Genomic DNA, 24001 nt, shown 5'->3' on the forward strand with positions numbered 1-24001 from the left:
GCGGAGCCGCTCAGCGATTGGCTGTTTCACCAGCGAGCAGCTTTAGTCGACGCGTGTGATAGGTTGAGCGATAATGACCCTTAAACGCTATTTGACAGCATCACGCCCGGGTGCGGTGTACCACAGAGGAAGCTCCGCCCACAGGCAGCTGAGCGGCGTGTGTATAAAGAAAGCGTACAAGATGTCCAAGCCAGAAGCTCCAGTGATCCATCACATACAGGGGAAATGTGCAACCTGCACGGTCTTTTTAGAAACACGGCAGTAATAATGACACAAAATCTACCAGAAAGAAGCAAAAAGAGAGAGGAAGCACAAGTTACAAACATGACTTAAAAATAAAAATAAACCTCTATAATGCAATACAAATGGGCGCATTTTGGTGAAGTAATAAACATGATCAAAGTTTTACAAAGGAGCGGATATATGAGTCGATATTGTTTTTCTTGATTCTTTTTAACATATAAACAACTATTTAATAAGGCACCCTCGTATTTCATTATTAAAGATTGATGACATCTACTGTAGTGAGGGTGGATATGCTGTAGTCACACATATAAGTTGAACATTTATGTACTATAAATTATTTTTGCACATCTGATGACATAGCAATGCTATTATATCGAATATATGATATGCAAATACGATTTAACCGATACAGTATACTGAATATAATGTCCCTTTTTTGACATAGTTCTGTGCATAGTTTGAGTGCAGTTTACCAGAATTGCCTAATAGATCATGAGGTATCAGTTTCATTATTTGTTAAAGTGAATGTGAATGTGGATTCAGACTCCCTATTTCACTGAAATGTTTTTTTAAAAAAACTTTTTGAAGCTTTTCTGTTTCAAAAGTTTCTTTGTTGGATATGCAATTGATCAATAAGTTAAAGACAATGTATTTGATATTTTGTGTTTGCATACTTTGTAGTTTCTTATCTTTCACTTTCAATTACCCTGTGCATTTGTTTCCCTTGCTTAAGATGGTTTTGTCATTGCTCATTGTTGTCAAAGTATGGCATGTTTTGTAATTATATGTGGATATAGTGTAGGAAAGTGTGAGATGAGATGAGATAAACATCTTTAGGATAACAGCAGACAATGAAAAGTGAGTAAGTCAGTTTATTTCAGATTTTGACTGCCGTCAAAGTCTGGAGGACAAACCCAATTCCTGGCCAGAAAAAAATGTACAGACATGCATAGCCAAACAAACAACAACTTTCACAAACAAAGACCTAACAATGAAACTGCACAGCATTGCAATAATGAGCAAAGTGACAAAGAAAGATATTTTCAGTCAGTCCAAAAGGCAGCAATAAGAATGTTCCCTCTGCAGAGACACTGAAGCAGCGGTCAGGCACTGCAGTAGGCAGGAAAGTGAATGACTGTAAAACACAACTAAGTAGTGTCTGATAGACAATATACGCCACAAAAACCCACAATGTAATGGTCCAAGAAATGACCAATTATTGTATAAGGCTATATCTGCTTTATACAGTTGCACAACACATTTTTCCACTTACTAAACTCCCATTAGTACCATAGTGAGGCTGAGCTTTGAATGATTAGTAAAGTAGTAAAGGAGGGACTTGAGTCATAATCAAATTTGGTCCTCATATTATTTTCCCAGATGAGTCAGTCCAACTCATCCACAGTATCTACATTTATCATAATCACTTACAGTGTACATTGCTAAAAAGAGGCTGAGTAGTTGTCATTGTTAGGTTTTATACAACTGTAATAAAAACTTTGAACAGTCTGTATAACTTTATACATGTCGTATGTAAATTTGTGAAGCGTTCCATTTCCATAGCAGCTTTGAAGACACACATAGACACATATACATATAAAACAAAGTGCACAGTACTTGTAGCCATTACGCAAGTCCTCTAATTTGTCATATGTTCTTTCTGTTACAACCTGTGACCATAAGTGTTCTTCTTAGTGTGTTATGCAGTGGTTAGTCATCCTCGTCTATGTAAGGGATGTCCAGGTCGTCTAAGCTCCCATTGACAATGTTGTAGGCGAGCTGGGGCTTGCCGTCCTGAGAGGAGGTGAAGGTGTTGTCCTGCTCTGGCACGGTGTTGTGTCCTGGTTGGCCCTCTCTCACAACTGTCCCCTCGATCATACTTTTGACTCTCTCTGCCAAGTCTGGGGGTTTCGGTGGGCAAGTGGGCTTCTGAAGTCTTTTCCTTTGCATGGTCACCTTTCCTGTTATTAGAAATATCACATTAGTAAACATACTTGGCTCTGCACTTACAGTTCTAATCCTGCTGAGAAACACGGAGACATTTATGGCAAAGAGGGCCCAGGGTCTCAGGGAGTTGAAGAGGATTTTATGGAGTTGTCGAAGTTTCTGCACAAGATGTTTCTATAATGTACGGAACTATTAGTGATCTATACATGGACAGAAAGAATCCATCATGATAGGCAAACATAACGTGCCACAGAGGTAGGGCATGAAATGTTATCACGGTAAGCTTACCCAGTTGTCTTCTTAATCCAAGGGTGAAAATGCATTACCTCTCTACTGACCTTCTGAGTCCTGGCTTTTTTGCTGGTCTAGACTTTCCGAGCTCACGGACCACTCAGAGTCCATGTTGTCATCGTCATCATCAGTGTGCTCGTGCTCAAAGTCAGGTAGCCTGCAGGCCAAGTCCTCCCTGGAGAAAATCGGAACATCATTATTCAAAGATCATTCTTATCATTCTAACCTATTCGGCATACAGTATACATTACAAAGCATTAAACATAGTACGCATAGTAGATAAAAGTCAGCTCACTTCTCCTGCTTGATGGACTTGATCCTCTCCATGAGGGACCTCTCCGTTTCCTTGTCAGAGACTGTTGGCAATGGAGCATCCAACTCTGAAGCTTTCTCAACAATCTGCACAGAAAGGTGTTGAGGTGAGGCTGTGATGTTGGCTGCTAAGTCATTAAGGTACAGTTGAAAAATCCTTTCAACTGATGACCCTGGTTTGGTACACTTCCCCCTGACATGCTCTATGCTGGCAGGTTAACAAATGTCTCTATTTTACTGGTCTGCTTTCATGTTGTGTCTCAGCTTCTCACCGTGTTTTGCCTCTTCAGTTTGAGCTGAGTTACAGCCAGGGCCTGTGCGTGTTCAAGCACCTGGATGTTCTGCATCTTCTCTTTGTAGCGTCTGAACTGCTCATTGATCAGGATCTCCACACACCTGGAGATGGGGTCAATTTTCACACATTTTCATACCTAAAATCTCAATCTAAAGCACTGATATGAAGTGACAATAGAAGTTAGAAGGTGGAGAGTTGTAGGAGTGGGCAGTACGGTGACTCACAGTGTGGTCCTGGGCACGTCCTTCATACCAAGGAAGGGGTCAGTAGTATCAGGAGAGCGTAAAATGCAGGGGGCAAACACAATGGCAAGAGAGTTGGGCGACATCTTATTGTATTCTTCCTCCTTTGCAACTCTAGAAAGAGACAGGCATCAGGATCTGACATGACGTGTATTGTGCAAATAAAAAACAGGATCACAAGGACGTAAGCCAGGTGCAGCACAGCGGCAGTTGGTGTTTGAGTATAAATAAATAAAATCTAAAATAGGCAATCTCCTTACTTGACAAGGTGAAAGACGAGCCGCTCCAATGTGTTGAAATTAGAAGGAGGAAGTTCATCAATCTTTTGGTACACAGCCCTTATTCGTTCCGATTTCTCTGGCAATTCTGTAAAGCAAAGATGGAGATAAATCAATTTTAACAACCTGTCAGTGAAAACATAAAGCATTCTTAATTTACATTTGAGATTAAGAAAAGAGGCCTCTGACAGGAATAGCACTGGGACAGATTAAGAGTCCACCGTCCAGCAACCATGGGCCTGCAGATCTTTCATCTTCATTACTGAGGAAGAATGTCACAAACACACAGCTCCATCTAAAGTAACTGATCTAGGACTTATTCTCTTTGTGTGGGACTGAGTCTCATACTCTCAAGTGATGGCTGAGACCATTAATAAGGAATGTTCTGGTACATCTGCAGAAGGAGGGCACCAAATGCGTCATAATGTCAATACTGTTAACGGTTACTCACCCACAGCACGGAGGAAGTCACTGTAGAGGGAAAAGGTCATGAGGGGGTCCGGCAGCTCTCTGAGCCAACGCTTAAGCAGGCCTGAGACCGTGTGGATGGGGTAGTTCTCTAAAGGGGCTCCCTCAGGGTCTGACACCACAATTTGATAAAAGAAAAATGCTAAAAATACATCAACATCACTCAAATGAATCAGAAAGACAGGATTGGCTACAAATACACAAATTAAAACAAAGGGACCAAAAAAGAAGACGAAGGAAACAGAACTGAGGGAATTAAGAGAGAGAAGAGGGACAAGCTTGGTCATCATTTCGTGACATTTCTCATTCTCTGTGATTTGTACCATTTCTAGCTGGCCAAGTGTTTCTTACCCGTCTCCAGAATCTGATGGAGTTCCCTTGCGCGACCGGCTGAGCCTGATTTGCGGTAGATGCCCTCCGTGTAGAGGCCGTTCATCTCCACGTGCATCAGCAGCAAGTCCACCACCTTAGGCACCGGGTTGGTCTTATTGGTGAGGACACACACCTGCACCCCAAAGTGTAAACAGCCCGGTGTGTTTTCATCCTAGAGAGAGAGAGAGAAAGGGGAGCATGTACATATACGTATGAGACAGGGAGCATGAGTGATTTATCTTTACATTTTGTTTTTCTTTCTCACTGAAGTATTTATAGGAGGAATTGAAAATTCCTACCTGCCTGTCACACCGGGTGGAACAGTCTGTGATGATTTTGGTGAGGCATTTCTTGTGACATATTAACTTGCAAGCTGAAATGACAAAGAGGAGAGAGTGAGAGATACATACAGAACTGGGCACTCATTGAATTACATGTTGTGGCGACGCAGGTCAGTGAACGCACCGCTGCACATGTAGGCTTTCTCCATTCCCCAGATGTACGAGCCGCATAAGTCACACGACTGCATGATGTTCACCTGGTATGTGCTGAACATGTGACCCAGAGGGCTGTCAGGCTGGAAGGACACAAAGGACAGTGTGTTGCTTTGATTTACAGACCTTGACAGCGCGGAAACCTGCAGTGCTGATTGAAATGTCCAGCTTACACATTTGTCCTTTTTCCTCCTCTTCTTTGTCTTCTTGGTAGCCTGTGATGAGTCATACGTGTAATTACTACAAACACAGCCTCTGACCTTCAAATTTGACAATGGATTGACTGATTGATTTATCCAATTTACCTTGACGGGATCATAATCGATTGATCGTTTGAGCTCGCCCCTGATGAAGCCATCCAGCACAGACTGGAACAGGTTGACCACCAGCGACACCTCGGCTTTTTGCTTGGGCTTTGCGAGGCTGTTGACTTTGTTGCGATAGCCCTTCATCAGATCTTTGTAACCAATCTGGGGCTTCTGTTGGTCACAAAGGGCGCAAGGAAAAGTAGAGCTCGTTGAATTCGGATTGTTTCAAAGCGTTGGGTGTGATGAGAAGATGTTCCACATTTGTTCTCCTACTAGATAAAAGAAATAAACTGTGGACTGACCGGGACAGAGTACATGCTTTTGATCGTCTCTCTGAACTGCATGGTGGCTGAGAGGAAGATGCTCTCTGTTGGCGACAGCTCATTCTCCCTGTTGCTCAGGTCATATACCTGGGGACACAGGGGATGAAATAAAGGATACAGTAACTACAATTACACAGGCACAATGGAGGTGGTATAATAGTTTATTTAAGATGCACACCACTGGTTTGTAATACTATATCACAACAATACTAGGTGCAGCCATGAGAGGGTGCTCTACTAATTCTCAATCACAGTGGAGACGATAGGAAAAGCAGTGAAGCAATCTAGGTTCATTGAAGATTCGTTATGTGATATGTTCCGATATGTTTGGTGATGTAATGCACTGAAAAGGAAGTTTTAATCTTATTGGTTAGACTTATGAAGTATGAGTTTAGACGTTATGATTCCAGTTGACACACCCCTACCATGTCAGATTTGGAACATGCTCAAACTTGCCTGCCTCCTTGGCACATGAGTGAGGGAGAGGAGAGGACAGCAGTTAGCGGAAGATGTTTACTAGGTTACAACATTTAAGTATCAGGTTTGAGTCATACTAGTTTAAATTGGGGATGTGGCTATGTGATCTGAAGATGTTTTTTGCTGATTAAGGCAACAACCACCATTGTCTTCCTCTGCCTCTGTGCTATAGAGCCCCGTTAAACATCACTCATGAACAGTGTGTGAAAAATGAAAACACAACACAGCTACAGTGCCAACAAGTACACATGTATGCGTATCAGCAGTATGAATGTGTGATAAAAACAACAACTATGCTCTATTGAGCCTCTAACTCTACGGCCTCACCTGGGTGCCCAAGAACTCATCCAGATTTTGCAGCTCCTTGGTGCTGGTGATCTCGCGGTCCAGAGAGGCGTTCCACTGCTCCCTCCGCGTGCCCCTGCTGATGCGGATGGTGGGGTTGCGCTGCATGCCGTCACTGTTCTGATTTGGCAATTGGTATGACTGTGGCATGTGCCTGGGTGAGGTTGCTGGAGGAAAACAGAGTTGGATCAACCATTGGCAATTGAAGATAAACTACTGCGCTACTTGTGATGCTATGGGGTGTGTGTTTGTGTGTGTGTGTGTGTGTGTTATGTACTTGTACTCTATTTGCGGTTTGTAAGCTACTAAAACTACATTTATGTTGTACAATACTCTGCCGCTGCCCATCAAGCACAACTGTACACCCAGTAAATTGTTTGTTTACATGATTTTTCAGGTGAAGAATCGCTGACTTGGGGAGATCTGGGTGTCCGCTTCTTCCAGAATCTACTGAGAAACGAAAGCCTGTAGAAACACAATCATTATCAATTCCAAACATGTCAAATCCATAAAGGAATTTTGATAAACCAAGATGAAGCCTGGTCTAGCCTGGTCTAGAAAGGAGGACTTCTCTAATGACAGCAGTGAATTACGGGTTTCACCTCTCAGGAGTGGTGGGTTGTGATTGGTTAGATTGATGCTGATCCGAGCCCTCATTGCTGCTGCTGACTGGAAGGCTAAACCTCAACCCATCCGGTTCTGCTGGCAGCTGCAACGGTATGAAACGTGATTATGCTCTAAGCTTAAGCATTTAATGTGTCAATAAGCGACAATCAACATTCCTGGACAAACGCCAAATGCTGTTTTGACATCGCAAGGGAAGAGAGTTAATTCCACTTTCTCCAAAGTCTTCTTCTGAGGAGGAGGCAACACCCACCTCTCCTCTGAAAGGATTCCCAAAGCTGTCCCGCCACCAAACCTCACCATGGATGCACAACATAATAAAAGCTTATTGGACACTTCAAAACACAAGGCAAGGCAGACTCCTTCACCATTTTGACAAGTCATGCACTGCTGCACAGTTTCCTGCCACCACTGAACTGTCACCTTTTTTGCTTGGCTTATTTACAATGTAGAGCGTAGATTGAAACTTTCACTATGCTTACAAATGTGCACTATTCATAGGCACCCGTTTAGTAAAGATTCATTAAGTTAACGGATGTTTCTAAGCTTCTATTGAGGATTCTAACATAAATACTTGATTACCATGATTATTATAGCAATCAACATTGTTCTTATTATTTCAGATCCATTATTATGGATTATTATTATTTTAAAATGACCAAAACACATGGCGGTAACAGTGCCAACAGATATTGGTCATTGTTGTGTGCAGTCATGTAGAGATCTATACCTGCTAACCTATGACTCACTTAGGTGAAATGACAAAAAAGGTCAGAAATGAGCTGGAGCCTATGACACATTTCTTTAGGCGCTTCACTGCAGGCGTTCCAGCAGAGTCCCGGGCTGTGGAGTGCAAACTGGAGGTTCCAAAGCTTTGCAAGCTTCAATATGTGTGGGACATAAACATGCAAGGCCTGCATGCAGAGGAGAGCTGTAGCCCGGCAAAATCTCCATTTCGCCTGTACCTTGACCGCAAATTTGTAGGCCCGGACATCCATGGTACTGGCCGAGTTCTTCAGATTGGGCCCTTGGGGGATGATGGGAGGCAGAGGAAAGCTCCAGTACTCACTCTCCTTGGAGCGGCCAGTGTGCACCATCAAACTGCTGCGGGTGTAGGCTAAGCGCCTGCGTTTGTGTTGCTTGCGTAGACGCACCGTGACCTAATTGGGCCAGGAGAGGTGATGAGGCACAGACTAGGAGGCCTTCAGTGAGTCCAGTTTGAGGGGCCTCCAGTCATAGATCTGTCTATGTAATGCAAACTTAGACCAAATATTTACAGCACAATAAGAGGCCATGTTATACGCAGCGATACGTTATGTTTATATACACAACATTACACAGAAACAAAGCCTGTGCAACAACAACAACTTGATTGGCGCAATCTGGATGAAGATGCAAATGCAGTGATATGTAACATCAACTGTATATGTAACAAGACAAGAAATACCTCCTTGGAAGTTGGTGAGTCATCAGAACCTGATGAGTTGATCTTGGACAGCTCATCAACAGACAGAGACTTCCCTTTACCCCTGTGATGCAGAAGAAGAATTGGACTGTAGTGATACCGATATAAAACGTAAATAAATGAGCTGAAGGGAAAAAAAGGACTTACTGAAACCCGGTCACTTTCTCCTTATGTTTAGTGTCTGGACTCGACTCATCTTCGCTTCTTTTCTCCCTCCATCGATCAGCCTTCTCCTTGATATCCCCCGAGTTGCTGTAGCGCTGCAGCGAGCTGCTTTGCGAGGGGCTGGTGGAGCCGCCATCACCGCCACATTTATGGTCCAGAGGGATGGAGAATGGCCGAGTGAGAGGGGGAGGGGATATTCCCGCTTGTCTCTCTCTGCTTCGGCTCCCCTGAGCAGGCCGACTCTCTCCGCTGTTGACTGGGTCGAGCTGCTGGTGCCTGCTGGGGCTGACCTCCAGTCCTTTCTGCCTGTGCAGCTCCCTTTTGGTCAGGCTGCTGTAAAGGAAAAGGTCATTCAGAGTGGCGCCCTGTATGGCCAAATAGTAGGAGTTGGATACCAAATGTTGGACCCTGGCAGGAGCCTCCAGAGCAGGGACCATGAGACCCCACAGCCTTCATACGTACCTCTGCCGTCCACGCTGAGTTTTGGAGGGCTCCTTCCCACTCTCTTTCTCTCTTTCGTAAGCTTGCTTTTTTAGTGAACTTCTCCACGCTGACTGAATCACTGTCGCCGCTCGATTGTGCTTCTCATAAAACTCACGCCAACTTCTCTGAAAAACAAGAGTTCCCCACGTTTTAGTTTATCATAAGACATGTGACAATCAAAGTAACACTAAAATGACTACAGTTCCATGGTAACAGAATAATGTTACCTGTATGAGCATGGCGGCGTCCTTTTTTTGCAGGAAGTGCATCCTGAGCAGATACGAGCGGATCCAGCGCTGCAGTGTGATGATGTGACGAATCACCGTCTCTTTCAGAGTTCTTTGGAGCTGCTGCCTCTGCTTCTCCTTCAGGAACACCTGAGCAGATCACATTGAGGCATAACATTAAACAATCATGCATGAGGAAACATTTGTAGTGTGTATTCTTTATTGGATTTTACTGTAGTATGTGCATGCCCAGGCCACTGCCATCCAAGTACCTACCTTGGTTTTCCCTATTTGGTAGCTAGTTTGATCCAGGCTCATCCTCTCAAACAGTTTTGTTATGTTCTCCGGTGTTGCAGCGGCTCCTTTTGGAAGCAACATTCTATACTTCTCAACAAATTCCTGTTTTCAAGTGAGGAAGCAGAAGTGCACACTGACTCTCTTCTCATGGAGGAATGGAAATGAATGACCAGACTTTGCTGTTATGCCTCTTATCATGACATTAACTCCTGCCCACCTTAAACGTATACTTGGCACTGTAACCACACTTCTGGATCTGAACCATCTTCAGCATGTCTGTGTACTGGATCTGGTGCAGCACAAACTCATCATCAAAGTGAAGCTCCTTCTGCTAAAAAAGAACAAGACCAAGGGATGAACTGAGTCCTGCTAGAAACACAGATGAGGCGACTGACTCGCTGAGGATGATGTTACCTTTTCAGCACTGGAGGAGATGCAGCAAATAAAGAAAGGCTCAGCTTTTGCGATCGTCTCCAGCAGTCTACACAGTGATGCCTGTGAGATGAATAAGCAGAATTTTGAGATGACGACACAATCAAATCATCCCGTGTGACCTCCTGAGCTGGTGTGTGTCGCATTACATCACAAAGTACACTGCACTGTGCAACAGTCAGCACAGGCAAATCAGAGGAGACTGACCTGAAATCGAGCACTTCTCCTGGGCGGCTTCTTCTTTTGCTGAGTGTTGGTGGTGGCTTGGTAATACCGTGTGAGACCCACAACATGCTTCAGTGAGCACAAACCCACCAGTTTCTGTTTGATAAGATTCAATAAGACCATGAGCTTCCGGAATGATCAGTGGGAAAGAAAGAATTAAGGGAGGAAACTTGAATAGAAACCGAATGTACTACAACTATCAAATCTACTGAGCAGCACCTGTCATTGAGGAATGAATAAAAGAGAAACTACTGAATGAATGTGAGAAAAAGTGCTGATTTTACTTGAAATAACAGGAAATACTGAACTTCAAAAAAATCTTTACCTTTGGAATGAGCTGCTTCTGTTTACCGGCTCGACTTTTTCTGCAGGAAACGCACACAAAAAGAGGTTTAATGTAAAAAGTGAACAAATTCACTAAGTTTGAAATAACACAGTGAGGTGAAGTAAAAGTAACGCAGGTGCTCGTCTCACTTCCTGTTGTCGAAAGATGTAAAGATGTCTTCACAAAACACGTCGACGGGACATTCGTCAGAGCGATCGAATGAGAAATCCAGAGTCCAGCTGTGGCTGTGAATGTCAGACGGACAAGGTTGTTTACTTCAAGCATTCGGCAAAAAATATATAAGACATTCCAGCGCTTCCAGTTGCTTAACCTATGGCAGCTAATGTTACATGTTCATGGAGGTGTGGCGTCTTTAAAGAGACAGAGGGAATCCATCTGTTTGTACCTGGACAGCCGGTCCACAGTGCTCTTCTGTCTGTACTCTTTCAGGGTCCTGAGGGAAACACGCTTGGTAGACCCTGAGGTGACGTACAACAAGTAGCAGCTGTTAGTCGTCATGACATTACTTGAATCTAAATGAGTCAGAAAACATCAAGCAAGCACATAATTCCTGATGATTGCACTCAGTAATAAATGCTAAATACCCGTCTGTGACCTGCGGCGTCCGATTTGCTTGAATACTGTCAGGATGCGGATGGTGGATCGGAGGACGCCCCAGCGGAACTGAGCCTCTGGGCTGGATGCGACCAGGTGATGCAAGAAAGAGCGTTGACTTCTCCTCAGCAGGGATACGAACTCTGGACGCATGGAGCCTTGATTTTTCTCATGAAAATCCTAAACAACAAAGAACAAAACAAATGCTTTCACACTGCTGGTTGAGGAACAAAATAAACATTTTCAATGACAGAAGTTTGCAGCAGCGTCATCATATCACCTTGATGTGATATTTGACCCTCCCAGCAAAGTGTTGGATGACGAAGGCCGGCTCTGTGACTGCAGTGGCTACAAAGCGCAGGTGTCCTTGATGCTGCTGCCTCAACCTGTCCAACAGGTTATCATCTGCAGGCTGAGGGAGGCTGGAGATGCCCAGAGAGGAGGGGACAGACTGTGAGCTTCAACATATGATACTGAGCCAAAGAAGTAAGAAAGAGTGCAGGCAAACAAACTTAGCCTACTCGCACTCCTCCTCCAGCAGTTGGAAGACTCCAGCAGTCGGCCCGTCGATCAGCTGAATGCAGCCGATGTTGTCCGTGTAGCTGATGTGATGCCAGGCGATGCCCTCGGACTCGTACTCCTCCTGCAATAGCGCACTTCATTAGGATCACACTCCTCAAATACACGTGTGTAAGTGTAAATCCAAACACCTACCTGCTCGTGCTTGAAGATGTGCTGGTTGATGAACTGCTGCAGTTTCTCGCTGGTGTAGTTTATGCACAACTGCTCAAAACTGTTGGTCTGGAGGTTCTCAAAGCCAAACATGTCCACGATACCGAAGGACAGACACTAAAATAAGACAGAAAACAGGACACATAATAAATAAAAGAACAAGTGGACCTCTTGTGGTCAGCACAGCACCGTCAGCAGTCAATCAATAGTTTGAGGCTTCAGACTGCAGCATGTGACTCACAGAGACAGAGTCCTCCATATCTCGACTGTTCAGCAGCGCATGGTTGACGTGGAGGACGATCCAGTCGAACAGAGCGTTGTATAGAGACTCGGCCAGGGAGTCCCGCGCTGTGGTGGCCTAGAAGCAAACGCAGCCGTCAAACAAACCAGAATGGAGCAGAAATTTGACATTCGACAAAGACCCTAAGAAGAGATTTAGAAAGTGGGAGCTCATTGAAATTTATGGGTGAAATACAAACTGTGTACCTCTTGTAGTGTGAAGTGTGAAACTGCTGTGTCCTTGGCAACCACCCGCCTCCTTTTAGTCAAAGCCTCCACCAGAAGCTCCTTCTTCACCTAGAAAATGTAGAATGTAAATGAATCTGTAGCTATTTACATTCAGATGTATCCAGATCTGGATGATGATTCTGCAAACTTCATATCATCCTCAACTCACCATGAGCAGCTCTGACAGCGTATTCAGGACGTCTGCAGGACCGACCTCCAGGACGCCGCTGTCCTCTATCACTGTGTACGTCAGGTTGCCCAGGTACAACATGGCAGAGAGAACAGAGAAGATCCTGCAATCCAAACACACACACGCTTGACTTTCTACTTTAAGGAACTTGTATTATCACAGAGGAATTTTATACGCTTTACTTTTAATGCTTTACCTTTGTCTTACAATATATCATTACGAGTCATTATGTTGTGTCAGTTTTGCTTGCATGTCAACATTTTAGAGATAAGAGACGCCTGCATTGAGGAAAACAACTGTGAAATCGCTCTGAGCTTCTGTTTACACACATAAGAGTCCATTATGGCCAGGGAAAGCTACCTGAACAGGTTAAAGAGGCGCTTGCTCATTCGCTCGCTCGCTCCCTTTATTCTGCACGCTGAGCCCTAAAGCACTCAGGCACTTGTCGACATGCTTGCTGCATTTTTCCCTTCTTGGTGCGACAAGCTCTGACCTGTTACTGTCACCGCTGCAAAGAGCAGAAACGCTTAGAAGGTGTTTAATTAAACTTTAGCCTTCAGAATTATACTGTTATTAGGAGAGTAAGTCAGCTCTGTTGTGTATACAGGCTATGAGTCAAATCCCTCTTATCTGTTCACCATCTGGAGAAACAGGTAAGTGGACTTTACTAGAATAATATCTTTCTGAGTCTGTCTCTGGTATTTACCACCGAGTCCAACTTACATTTTGAAAACTTTCAATTTCACTTCTGTGTGGTAATCCACAGTTCTCTGTTCACTTTAACTCTTACATAATGGCCAAAATCAAGCTCCCTTTAATGTCGGTTCTCATACAGAAAGTGTTCCTTCCACTTTTCAGTTCACTGTTCCTTAATAGGAAACACATCAAGACCACACCGAGCGCTTTAAGCTTGTGTTTTCCCTATCAAACCCATACGTACTGCTTCTTGGTGGGGGCCAAGAAGCCGACCATCTCCATGGCTCGATTGAGCCTTTTGTACTCCTGCTCCAGTTTCTCCTCATCGTCTAACTGAATGTTTTCCTGCAGATAAACAAAGCAGATGAGAGATGAGAGAGATACGGCACATATTCAACAAGGAAGCAGCGTCAATACAATCTGTTGGCAGTTTGGTTTCATTACTAATGCCATGATGATATCATTGCCAGTAGAAGGAGCTGCAGGTGCCCGACTGTGCTTAAAGGCTTTATCTTTACTCTCAAGTGGTCCCAGAAGGGAAGTACTCAAAGTGAAGTAGTTTGGATATGAGCACGAGCTGAGAAAGCAAGCACTGTCATCTGGAACATTGTGTGGATGTTACAAGCAGTTTGCTGGAGCTGGTGTCCAGTGTGTGTGTGTGTGTGTGTGTATCTACAGTACCTGTTTGAGGTAGTGATAATCTTGCAGCTCCAACAGCTGAAACTCCTGCTGCTCCTCTCTGGACGCTCCCACCAGCAGATAGTAGAACACGTGGTAGTTCCTGGCAGTCAAAGGTCACAGAGAGGAAAAACCAGCCAATCAGGACTCTTTGTCTCAACTCTGTTATTTATTCAACACTTCTAGACTCTGTATACTTTCACTTGTTTATACAGAAGTCTGGGTTCTGGCAAGAAAATGTGGATATACATAAATGTGAACAGTCCGAGCATAAACGGCTGCTTGGCTGCTTATATTTACAGATCATTTGTTGTGTAACTGAGCTCATATCATTGCGTATCAAAGGTTACAAGTGCTTTCATTCAGTTTGTACCTTTCACTCTTATCTCTGAACACCAAGCGACACTTCTCTAGTAGGTACGTCTGTATAACAGCCCTGAAAGAGACACAAAAGAAAGGCATGTCAACAAAATGCTTACGCTTTGGTTTCCAACAGTGCCTTATTTGGACATAGGAAGAATAAAACACTTAAACAATTAGTGGCGATAAAGTCGGGCTGTCAACCTTCGTCGTGTTTGAGTTCAGTGATGCGCTGGGGACACAATATCTTTGTTTACTCGTCATTAAAACAAAACGAGGCGCTCTCACTTAACGTACCGATTGTGTTTATTTGGCTGCCAGGAGCTTTGGCAAGTTTCTATATAAAGACAGGAGGAGAAATAAAAACTAAAAAAGATGCCTGACCCTCTGATGACACCGTTTTCCAGATAGTTGAGTTGGATGAACTTCCCGAAGCAGCTGGAGTTGTTATTCTTTGCAGTCTTGGCGTTACCAAAGGCCTGTTACAAACACAGGGACAGAAGTTAGGCTAAAAATAAACATCCACATTTGCGGGGAAGGTTTCTGTGGAAGCTGGCATGCAAACGTAAACACTATCAGGAGATGCTGCACAGAGGCACCGTCACATAAATCACTTCAGTTGGTAGACGGCAGAAGTAGTGAAGGAAGAAACGGAGGAGTCCACTCCTCACTTCACTGATGTTGGTACAGATACAGATAGGAATTTAGCGGTTGGTGTTTTCTCTTCCTGCTCTCAGTATGTGACTTTAGTTTGCAGTGTGGATTTGGAAGCCATTTGGTATTCCAGGGTCACTAAAGCACCACTTCTACAAAAACTACTGCAATGCCCAACTAAGGGACTAAATGTTGGCTACACACTCTCCATCCAGGCACATCCATAAACTAACACAACGATCACAAGCTGCTCCCCACACCTGACTTAGGATCACCTTCTACTTTCCAAGGTCTAAACTTTTCCATCCAAACTGAGCTCCTGTGAGCATCTACAGTCGTTGCTCGACTTCATTCCAGTCAGTGGGAGCGATGCTGAGGCTTATGTCTCGACAGGCCAAAGAAGGTCCACACACACGCCCACACAATGAGCTCAGCCTGCATAGCGCACTGATCCCAGGCTGGCAGGTGCAGGGTCGTGTCTCTGGAATGTTCTGATCTATTGTCGCATTTCTTGTGAACACTTTTTCACTTGATTTCCAGTTTGGTAACACAGGAATCAAAGAAGCTGCTTAGGGTCGGGCTGAGGGCTGAGAGCTGAGAGCCGCAGGGAGAAGAGTGAATATGAGTCAGACAGAAACAAATAGAGCAAGAGGGTGAGTGGGAGAGGCACACAGAGAGAGAGAGAGAGAGAGCGAGCAGGGGACGAGAATTATAAAGCGACAGAGAGAGAGACGAGGGGTGGCGTAGGTTTGCCAGCAGACCTGGCTGAGCCTGTTCTGACACGTTCCTGTTTCGCCTCTCTCTCTGGAGTTCCCTCGGAGACAACGCCCTGCACATTCCCCTGTGGAGCTCAGGGATCACAATTCCCTCACCAACCCAAACCTCTATTCAACCAAACATTCTAAACGCACTATCAACAACAAATACCTTATTGCTATTCCGCTTATTGTTTTTTCCTTTTACTCGGCTTTTCAGATACACTTTATGAGCCAAAAGTATGTGGACACGCCTCCTGACGATGGCGTTCAGGTGTTTCAGCCACACCCATTTTTTACCGAATGCATAAAATCAAACAAGTAGCCGCACAGTCTGCATAGACAAACACTCAGCAGAATGACGTGACAGTTCACATGTAGTTATGAAATATATTGGAGGAAGAAAGAAGACGAAGATAAGTATTAACAGGAAAAAGGATATGTGACAGAATTCAGTGAAAACGGTAAAAAAGCAACGGTGACAAAGCCAGGCCAGTTACGATGAACTGACGTGACAACCCAACCCTCTATGGCCCTGGAGGCTCAGGTGACATCAATGCTGTTATTACCATGACATCAATCCGCCGCTCCGACCGTCACATAACGTATTGTGGACATAACAGGCCGCGGCCAGACAAGAGAGGGAGGATGAAAAGGGGAAGAAAGGAAGAGAGAGGGGAGGAGGCATTAAACGTGGCAGCGACATAAGATGAGACATTCCAGGCCCGACTAGATCTGCCCGCATCAGCTTTAAGTGTTATTGTTGTGACGTGGAGGAGTCACAAAAGGGAGACCTAGCAGACGCACAGAGCGAAGCTTCTACTCCCCCTCTACTCTCAGCCATTACAGAATTACAAAACACCTGTGGGAGCGACTCCATATTAAAGCCCATGGTTCTGAAAAAGGATGTCCAACAGCTCAGATTGGTGTGATTGTTCAGTGCCCACATACTTTACTGCAATAGGTCTTTGCATTTGCATTGGTTGACATTCAGCTTGTATGTAAAGCCTCTGGTCTAGACAAACCGGGCTGCCGGCACAAAGGTGATTACCTCATTCCTGCAGATTAGAAATCAAATGAAACTAAGAATCTGTGCGGCCTAATTGTTGGACGGAAACACAACACGGTGCGACTCTGAGCTGCTGGTGGGCGAAAGCGCGAGGGCTTTGCTTATTTGAAGAAAAAACTTGTTAGACCGGTTCAGAGAGAGCAAGAATCCATACGTTTTAACCCTCTGAGGGAAGGTTCATACTTTGGACAGTGACGGGGTACTATCAGTGTGTGTGTGTGTGTGTGTGTGTGTGTGTGTGTGTGTGTGGAGAGAGCAGCCCCACAGCGGGTCACAGTGGTTTGTGTGAAGGTCAGATGCTTTATCATAAAGGCAGATTCTGCATTTGTGCCTTTTCAATGGAAGCATTCAGGAATTTTACCGCAGACATTCCAAATATTTGCTTGCAGGGACTCACTGATACGGAGCAAAGAGATTGTGGTGTTTCTTATACATCATGTCTTGGTGTCACTAACACACTTCCATGCTGATCACACTCTCTCTCTCTCTCTCTCAGTCATGGAGCTCTGACAACAGGCCTCTCTCTGTATCAGGGCTGAAAGGTATTCTCCTCCAAACAACATGAGCGTCCACCAGACTGTAATTTTGTGAAGAATGCAGAGAGGACGAGTACTTCCCCCCACAACCAATGGTCTATTTTCTTGCTTCACACACACATACAGCAGACACAGTGACACGCGTCTCCCTGTTACTCATTGACACGTCTCACACAACACTGGAGAACACACAGCAAAGAAGCCCATAAGCCTGAACCTAAGAGAATGGAGCTCAGATTACCTCACTATGACCAAAGGAAGTGTGTGTGTGTTCCTGACTAACCTACAGTATCACTTTGATCCAAACTGAATCATACTTATAAATGATAAGTCATTACAGTGATTGTTGCTCAGTTCTGATCTTACAGCCTGATGGAACTGACAGCATCTGTCTATAACAGGAAGTGAAGAAATATCTTGCTGATGCATTTCCTGTATGCAGAGTTGCAAATTTACATTTCCGAAAAGCCGTGACTAAAGCGTCTAAAATAAGCACGCGAGAAGAACAAAGACGTTCTATTGTTGAGACAGAAAACTTAACGTTAAAGCGATCAAAGGGGGGAAACAACTGTCCTTTACTAATCACAAACACAAAACGTGAGCGAATCTCAGGGGAGGAGACGCATGTTGACAGTGTGTGACGCTCCTCGGATCCTTCTTCTGTTGATCTGTAACCATCAAACAATCAATACCTCTCCAGTGTTGACGTTAACAACAAACACAGGTGTGTGCAGGTTTTGGGGGGGTCTCAGCAGGGGGTCCTAACTCATACGAAGGTGACACCTACCTCCAGCACCGGCCCGGCCCCCAGGATGGTCCGTTCCAGGCCGCAGGAGTACGTCCTCTGGCTCAGGGCGGTCAGGCAGTGGATGAGGTAACTGCTGCTCTCCGTCTTCCCCGACCCGCTCTGACCGGTGATGACGACGCACTGGTTCACCCTCTTGTTCAGCATGGCTCGGTACGCCACGTCGGCTATGGCGAAGATATGAGGGCTCAGGCTGCCCAGCGGCTGGTTCTCGTACATCTTCATGTACTTTGGGTTGTAGTAAACCGGCAGGAACTTATTGGGGTTGATGGCGATGAGGACGTTGCCGGCGTACGTGTAGATTTTGCGCTTGTAGAAACGTTGGCGTAAGGCCTCTAGGATTTTGTCCTCAGTCAAGATGGGGAGGCCACAGAGGTCATCATAGTCATCCTCACTGATGTCTACTAGTGCATCTGCGTTCCGGGCCTGAAGCTGCAGGATGAAGTAGTATCCTTGCTTCTGCTGGTGCCATTTCTGGGCCTCTGGTGGCCACATTAGGACCCGCTCCAGAGGATTGTCCCCAGACTCCAGCGTCCTCTCCTCTCCGCCGCCCTCCCTGACCTCCAGCAGGCTGTACGTCTGCTTGGCGTTCAGGCCCAGAGTGACCACAGCATTGCTGACCACTGAGCGGACTGTGTCACCGGCACCGACCTGCAGGGGACAGTAAGTGGCTGACAGATCCTCAGACAGCCTGGGGTAAATCTGCACAACACGGGCGTCTTCATCCCGATCTGCTGCCTCAGCTCCGGTATGGCTCATCGTGATAGACAGAGGCAGGCTTCAGCATGCACTGCCCGCACTGCACCACCAGCCACTGCACACAGGAGCAAGCAACGTTTTAAGGACATTTATTGAACTTTTTCCCTTAAAACTCACCAAAACATTGAGTAAAAACTATAAAATATATCTCAAATGAATACAGGATCTACACTTTAACACATAGTTCCACATAATTCCCTTTATCCCAATCCGGAATTCCCACTCAACAGACGCCCAAAGTGTCAAACGTGCAAAATACAACTCACCTTCCAGGGAAAACTGCTCATTCCATGTTTAAAAACACAAATACAGCTGACAGAAACCACCAAACTAGACTAACTTTCTTTACCTGCGCTTCCAAAAACAGGTGAGCAAAAAACTAACTTAATAAAAGCTTTAAATTAGCGACGAGAAAGGTCAATTCCAAACGGCGCGGCGACGCTGTTGCATTTCTGAGTCACAGTTCTGCGCTTAAACAGGAGAAATGCGTTTCCTCGTCCCGGTCGAAAAATTACTTCCTAGATTTCTCCACACGCGGACAAGTCGACAAGGGGGAAATGAATGGATACTTTCCCTTCAGACTAAAGTGCTTAACACACTCAGAAAGCTCCACGCAGCTGCTGGAGAAGCTGTTTCTTCCACATCAGCGACACGGAGCGAGAGCGACTTATCACAGATAGATATTGCTTAACTATTTGTTCCTATTTCAATTGGCCATGGTTGTTTGAAATGCCATTACCTGTGATGTTTCAGCGCCCCCCTGTGGTGTATTTAGTCATTACGACACACTTGTTGCACACTCTGATTTAGACCTCAATTATACATTTGAAACTTTAATGCGAATGAATTTTGTAGCTTTAACTGTAATTCAAGTTCGTTTATACAAAAGTATAAAAGCAAATACGCTGTCAAAACAGTAAATCATTTTGGTTATATTGACACTTTAAAGGAAAAAACTAAGAAAAAGTGGCTTAACTGAATTAAACAAGTATTTATTATATGTAAGCCAGCTATTAGCCTCCAATTGCCATCCAAAATACATCCAATTGTGAGGGTGGGCAACGGCGGGGGGCGATGGTTCGTCGCCGGCAATAGTCCACCTGGCCGCTAGGGGGCAACAGGAGCTGTGTGCAGCTGCACGACGATGGTGATAATACCCCCAAACGTTAGAGGGCGCCCAAGCGACAGCCAACATGGTGAGTCGAACTATCTTTATGATTTATGGGTACGGTATGTATGCATTTCTTTTTCCTTTAAACGTATATTTAATCTAATCTAATCGATCTAATCGTAATCATTAATATTTGCACATAGATCCCCCAAGTAAAGATGTTTTATAAAAGTAAATATACAATAACCAATAGGGAATGTATTTGTATTATTTGTAGTACTCAGGCAGCGGCTTGTCAAGCAAATTATATATATATATAAAACTCCCCACAATGTTGGATAATGAAAGATTACATGGCTACACGGACCTGTGGACGCACTGCTGCTGTGATTCACGTTGTGCTGTTTCATTCTATACCCACGTGTCTTTTAAGTGCATCACCTCATACTATTCTTAAAATGTATTTCTTAAAGTAACATTGCATATAAGATCATTTTTATCTGTTCTTTTATGAAAACAATAGAACTTCCCCACAAAACATGGACAATAGGAGACACAAAAAAGTGGGAAAAAGCAGATAGCAAGTAATGGCTGTGGATGTTTGACATCCAATTATTCCACACAGAGCCGGTATTTTAGTCCTTGCTAAGGTTGAGTCCTTGACATACGAGTCAAACCTTAACTAGAAAGAAAAGGTGAAGTCTGTGCACTTTTCAGACCCTCGACAACTCCAGGTGACAGACAGACAGATGCTGGATTTACAGTTTCTAAACATGGATTTAATTAGGCATCAGAAATGTAACTGTGTACTAAATGAACATCAATCACTTTATATATATATATATATATGTGTTTTATTGCAGTTCAATATGGTTACATTGTTTAGCTTTTCTTTGCAGGCTTTATGGACACGTCTTCAGTATGAGGTGACAGGAACACGGCTCAAGGTGAAAAATAATTGTCTACACGCCATCCGGACAACAGAGGCCGTCCAAAATCAATACCGTGTCTTGTTGATGATTACTTTTACCTATGCTAATGCTCGCCCTGTCCGTTCACGTACATAATGACTGTCGAGGTGAATCGGTGTATCCCAATTTAGCGGAGCCGCTTGCAGACACAGTGACAGCTTATTATACAGTGAGGAATGAAGAGAGGAACTGTAAGGTGTTACTCAGCACAAATCAGCTGCTGTTGATAATGAGAACCTGCAGAGGCGGCAACGCTCACCCACACAGGACCACAAACTGGGACACACACACACACACACACACACACACACAGTACATATACAGTATATATATATATACACAGACAGACTTTCGGTTGCAAATTCATCCCTCCTCCTGACAAAGTAGCAAAGTTAACGTTTGGTGTTGTCGTCCTGATCATTGCCATGGGGATTGTAATGAGGGTGGTGATGGTGTTTTAATAGGTGTCACTCTTGTTCCTGCTGGACTGAGCCAGTTCTTCGAAGACACACTGAATCCAGTTCAGTAGGCACAGGAGTACACAACCCCGAAATCCACAACACCACCAATCCCACAGGATGATCAATGGATGCAACATTAAACATTAAACGCCTCAGTGTTTTCTTTTCAGCTCTGGAATATAAAATCGGTCCATGTGATACGGTGACGGTGTCTGTCTAGACTTCAGTGGGTAAACAAATAACCTAATAGAACTATAGAGTGCTCAAAAGTCTAAAGTCTAAAAGTAGGACGGTTCAATGAGTCATCTGTTGTCGTCCTGTTTTTCCTTCCTACCTATGAAACCCACACGAAAGTCTTAAGATTCTGTACAGTGTGTCTGGACATGCAAAGACTCTTTTTACAGCATTCCTACTGGTTTTACAGCCAGCCGGGGCTTTTCCATTCTGCGTGTCCTCTTGCCTCACCTCACCTCTCTGTGCGTGGGGACATCCGGCCTCTCCGCTACGCAGCCAGCAACTCATTCTTTCATGTCAGACACTGAACTTAGCCACTGTGAACAATTCCTGCTTGGTTCAATGCTCACTAATGAGCTAAGTTCAGCATCTTCAGAAAAGTCTCCCCGTGGTTATGGCACTTGGCAGCAGGGGCCGATATATGGACGACATACAGAGGGAAGTACACCAGAGCGCTGATTTATCCAAATGAGAATTCCAGCTTCACTGCGGTGCGCTGGGGCTCAACTAGGAAGAGGAAAACAAGTTGACCTAGAAGGATTCAGAAAACAGGAGAGCTGAGTTGATGAGGAGAGAAGGAACCATTTATAAAAAGCCCTCAAAATGCAGTAACTTATTAAATTCTCAGGATCTCATGAGAGTGTGCTGATGTTGATACACCTGGTAAAAAGAGGAAGTCAGGACAGATTTCAGATACATTACAGCAGGGCTTCTAAAACCTTTGAAACCAATAAACACGTCTGAGCAAACGGTTGAGTCGTTCCTTGTATAATGGAACAGGAGTGTGCATGAATGAGTTCCCCTTTGTAACAGAAACAGATTCTTAATCGAGAAAACAAAGTAATAATAACAAAGTAATGATTTCTTGATGAATGTTTTCACACAATAACAGAATTTCCATCGTGTTTAACTGTTGTAATTCTCTTGTGAGGCAGCGGACCGGCAGGAGTACACAAGCAAACAAAGTTACACAACACCAGTGACTCACTCCGTAGGCCTAAACTTCATGTTTGCCGGCGTTTCACAAACTCTAAATCCAGCTATCAGCTTTCTGTCTTTACACAGTGGGTTTCATTCCTTGCCACCTGGGCTGGGAAGAGTCTCTACCTGGCCGTTTGTACTCAGATAGTTTGTCTGAGCCTCAGGACACCCAGGGCTCAGTTTCCTGAATAAACTGTTAGTCCACCCAACAGTGGTATCATGACATCACTGCTTAGTGGAAAACAACTTTCTCTCTTACGTCCCGACCGCTTTGATCTGGAGACTTACCAGTAAACTACATTTCTCCTCTTTGGCTCATTGGAACTCTTCCCTCTCGCTCTGGTTAAATGAACGCCAACAGGGTAACAAGTGGAGATAATGAGACTTATTCACAGCTTTAATGCGAGAGAACTGTCATTACCTCATCACTTCTTTATTGTTGTCCCCCGAAATACACCATGGTGTTTGGCTGCATCGGAGAGGACTTGAGTTTCACGCTCTCACAGACCGTGCAGATGTTTTAAACACAAACCGGGAGTTGGATCACTTTCAAGCGTATCGGTGTCTTAAGTAAAATTACCTGAGCTCACCTGCCATTACGTCATTTTTCACCCAGATTCAGGAGAAGAAAAGGCAGCTGCAGCCCTTTGTCACCCAGCCGCCTCCTCCTCTCCTGCGTGATGATCCATCCTGGGGTTAAATAAACAAGATAACAGCCGACCGAGCTCAAGGTGCCGCCATCTGCCTTCACACAGGACGGGTTTCTTCTTAAGTATGAACTGGGCAACACAACAGGAGACAATAAAACATTTCAGAGCAGCAAAAGTTGGAGGAAAAGAAGGGAAAAGGCAGCAGGAGTTTCCTCTTATGCACTTTTCCAAAAACCTGCTATGGATTTCACGTCTCTTCATCATCTTAGATCCCAGCTTGCCTTCTTCCTCCATTAGCTGAGCACCTTAGATATGATAAAAGTGCCTTCTAAATGATGTAAAACACAACTCACCAGTTTGTGTGGAGGAGGGTTAGATGATGAAATGGAACGAGGCCCTGGCTGTGGTCAAACCCAGTCTTCTTTCTCACTCTGCTGCTGCTGCTGCTGCTGCTGCATGTTCTCAGCAAGCCGGCGCTGCTTTCTGCTCCTCAAGCTGTTCAGTGTGAGGTGTGGGTGAGAGAGGGGGGCCGAGTATGTGTGAAGAGAGAGAGAGAGAGAGAGAGAGAGAGAGAGAGAGAGAGAGAGGGAAGGGAA

The 24001-nt window shown here is 44.6% G+C and overlaps 1 protein-coding gene across 7 annotated transcripts; it reads right to left on the bottom strand.

Moving 5' to 3' along the window:
* Positions 1 to 1100: 1100 nt before the first annotated feature.
* LOC142997193 (myosin IXb) lies at positions 1101 to 19678 on the bottom strand. Of its 7 annotated transcripts, none has more exons than XM_076148255.1 (41): positions 19264 to 19678; positions 18221 to 19052; positions 14804 to 14898; positions 14433 to 14495; positions 14063 to 14162; positions 13626 to 13726; positions 12665 to 12788; positions 12475 to 12564; positions 12230 to 12346; positions 11971 to 12105; positions 11778 to 11899; positions 11537 to 11678; positions 11247 to 11436; positions 11048 to 11120; positions 10791 to 10886; positions 10642 to 10681; positions 10299 to 10412; positions 10074 to 10154; positions 9877 to 9987; positions 9639 to 9761; positions 9363 to 9512; positions 9115 to 9260; positions 8635 to 8982; positions 8470 to 8551; positions 7988 to 8182; positions 7001 to 7107; positions 6784 to 6863; positions 6381 to 6565; positions 5556 to 5663; positions 5251 to 5424; positions 5119 to 5160; positions 4917 to 5028; positions 4751 to 4824; positions 4431 to 4623; positions 4063 to 4191; positions 3594 to 3699; positions 3316 to 3447; positions 3069 to 3192; positions 2780 to 2883; positions 2532 to 2659; positions 1101 to 2207 (listed from the first exon to the last, which is right to left on the bottom strand). In XM_076148255.1, the coding sequence occupies exons 2-41, from the start codon at positions 18995 to 18997 to the stop codon at positions 1957 to 1959; spliced, it is 5664 nt and encodes a 1887-aa protein (XP_076004370.1). In that variant the 5' UTR covers positions 18998 to 19052; positions 19264 to 19678; the 3' UTR covers positions 1101 to 1956. The 7 variants fall into 7 exon arrangements, with proteins under 7 accessions (XP_076004370.1, XP_076004368.1, XP_076004369.1 ...); XM_076148253.1 differs by having other exon boundaries at positions 8635 to 8985; XM_076148254.1 differs by having other exon boundaries at positions 9877 to 9990.
* Positions 19679 to 24001: the final 4323 nt, after the last annotated feature.

This window comes from Genypterus blacodes, unplaced genomic scaffold (assembly GCF_046128005.1).
Source record: "Genypterus blacodes isolate CSIRO-AG114 ecotype Tasmania unplaced genomic scaffold, CSIRO-AGI_Gbla_v1 ptg000005l_1, whole genome shotgun sequence".
Classification (NCBI taxonomy): domain Eukaryota; kingdom Metazoa; phylum Chordata; class Actinopteri; order Ophidiiformes; family Ophidiidae; genus Genypterus; species Genypterus blacodes.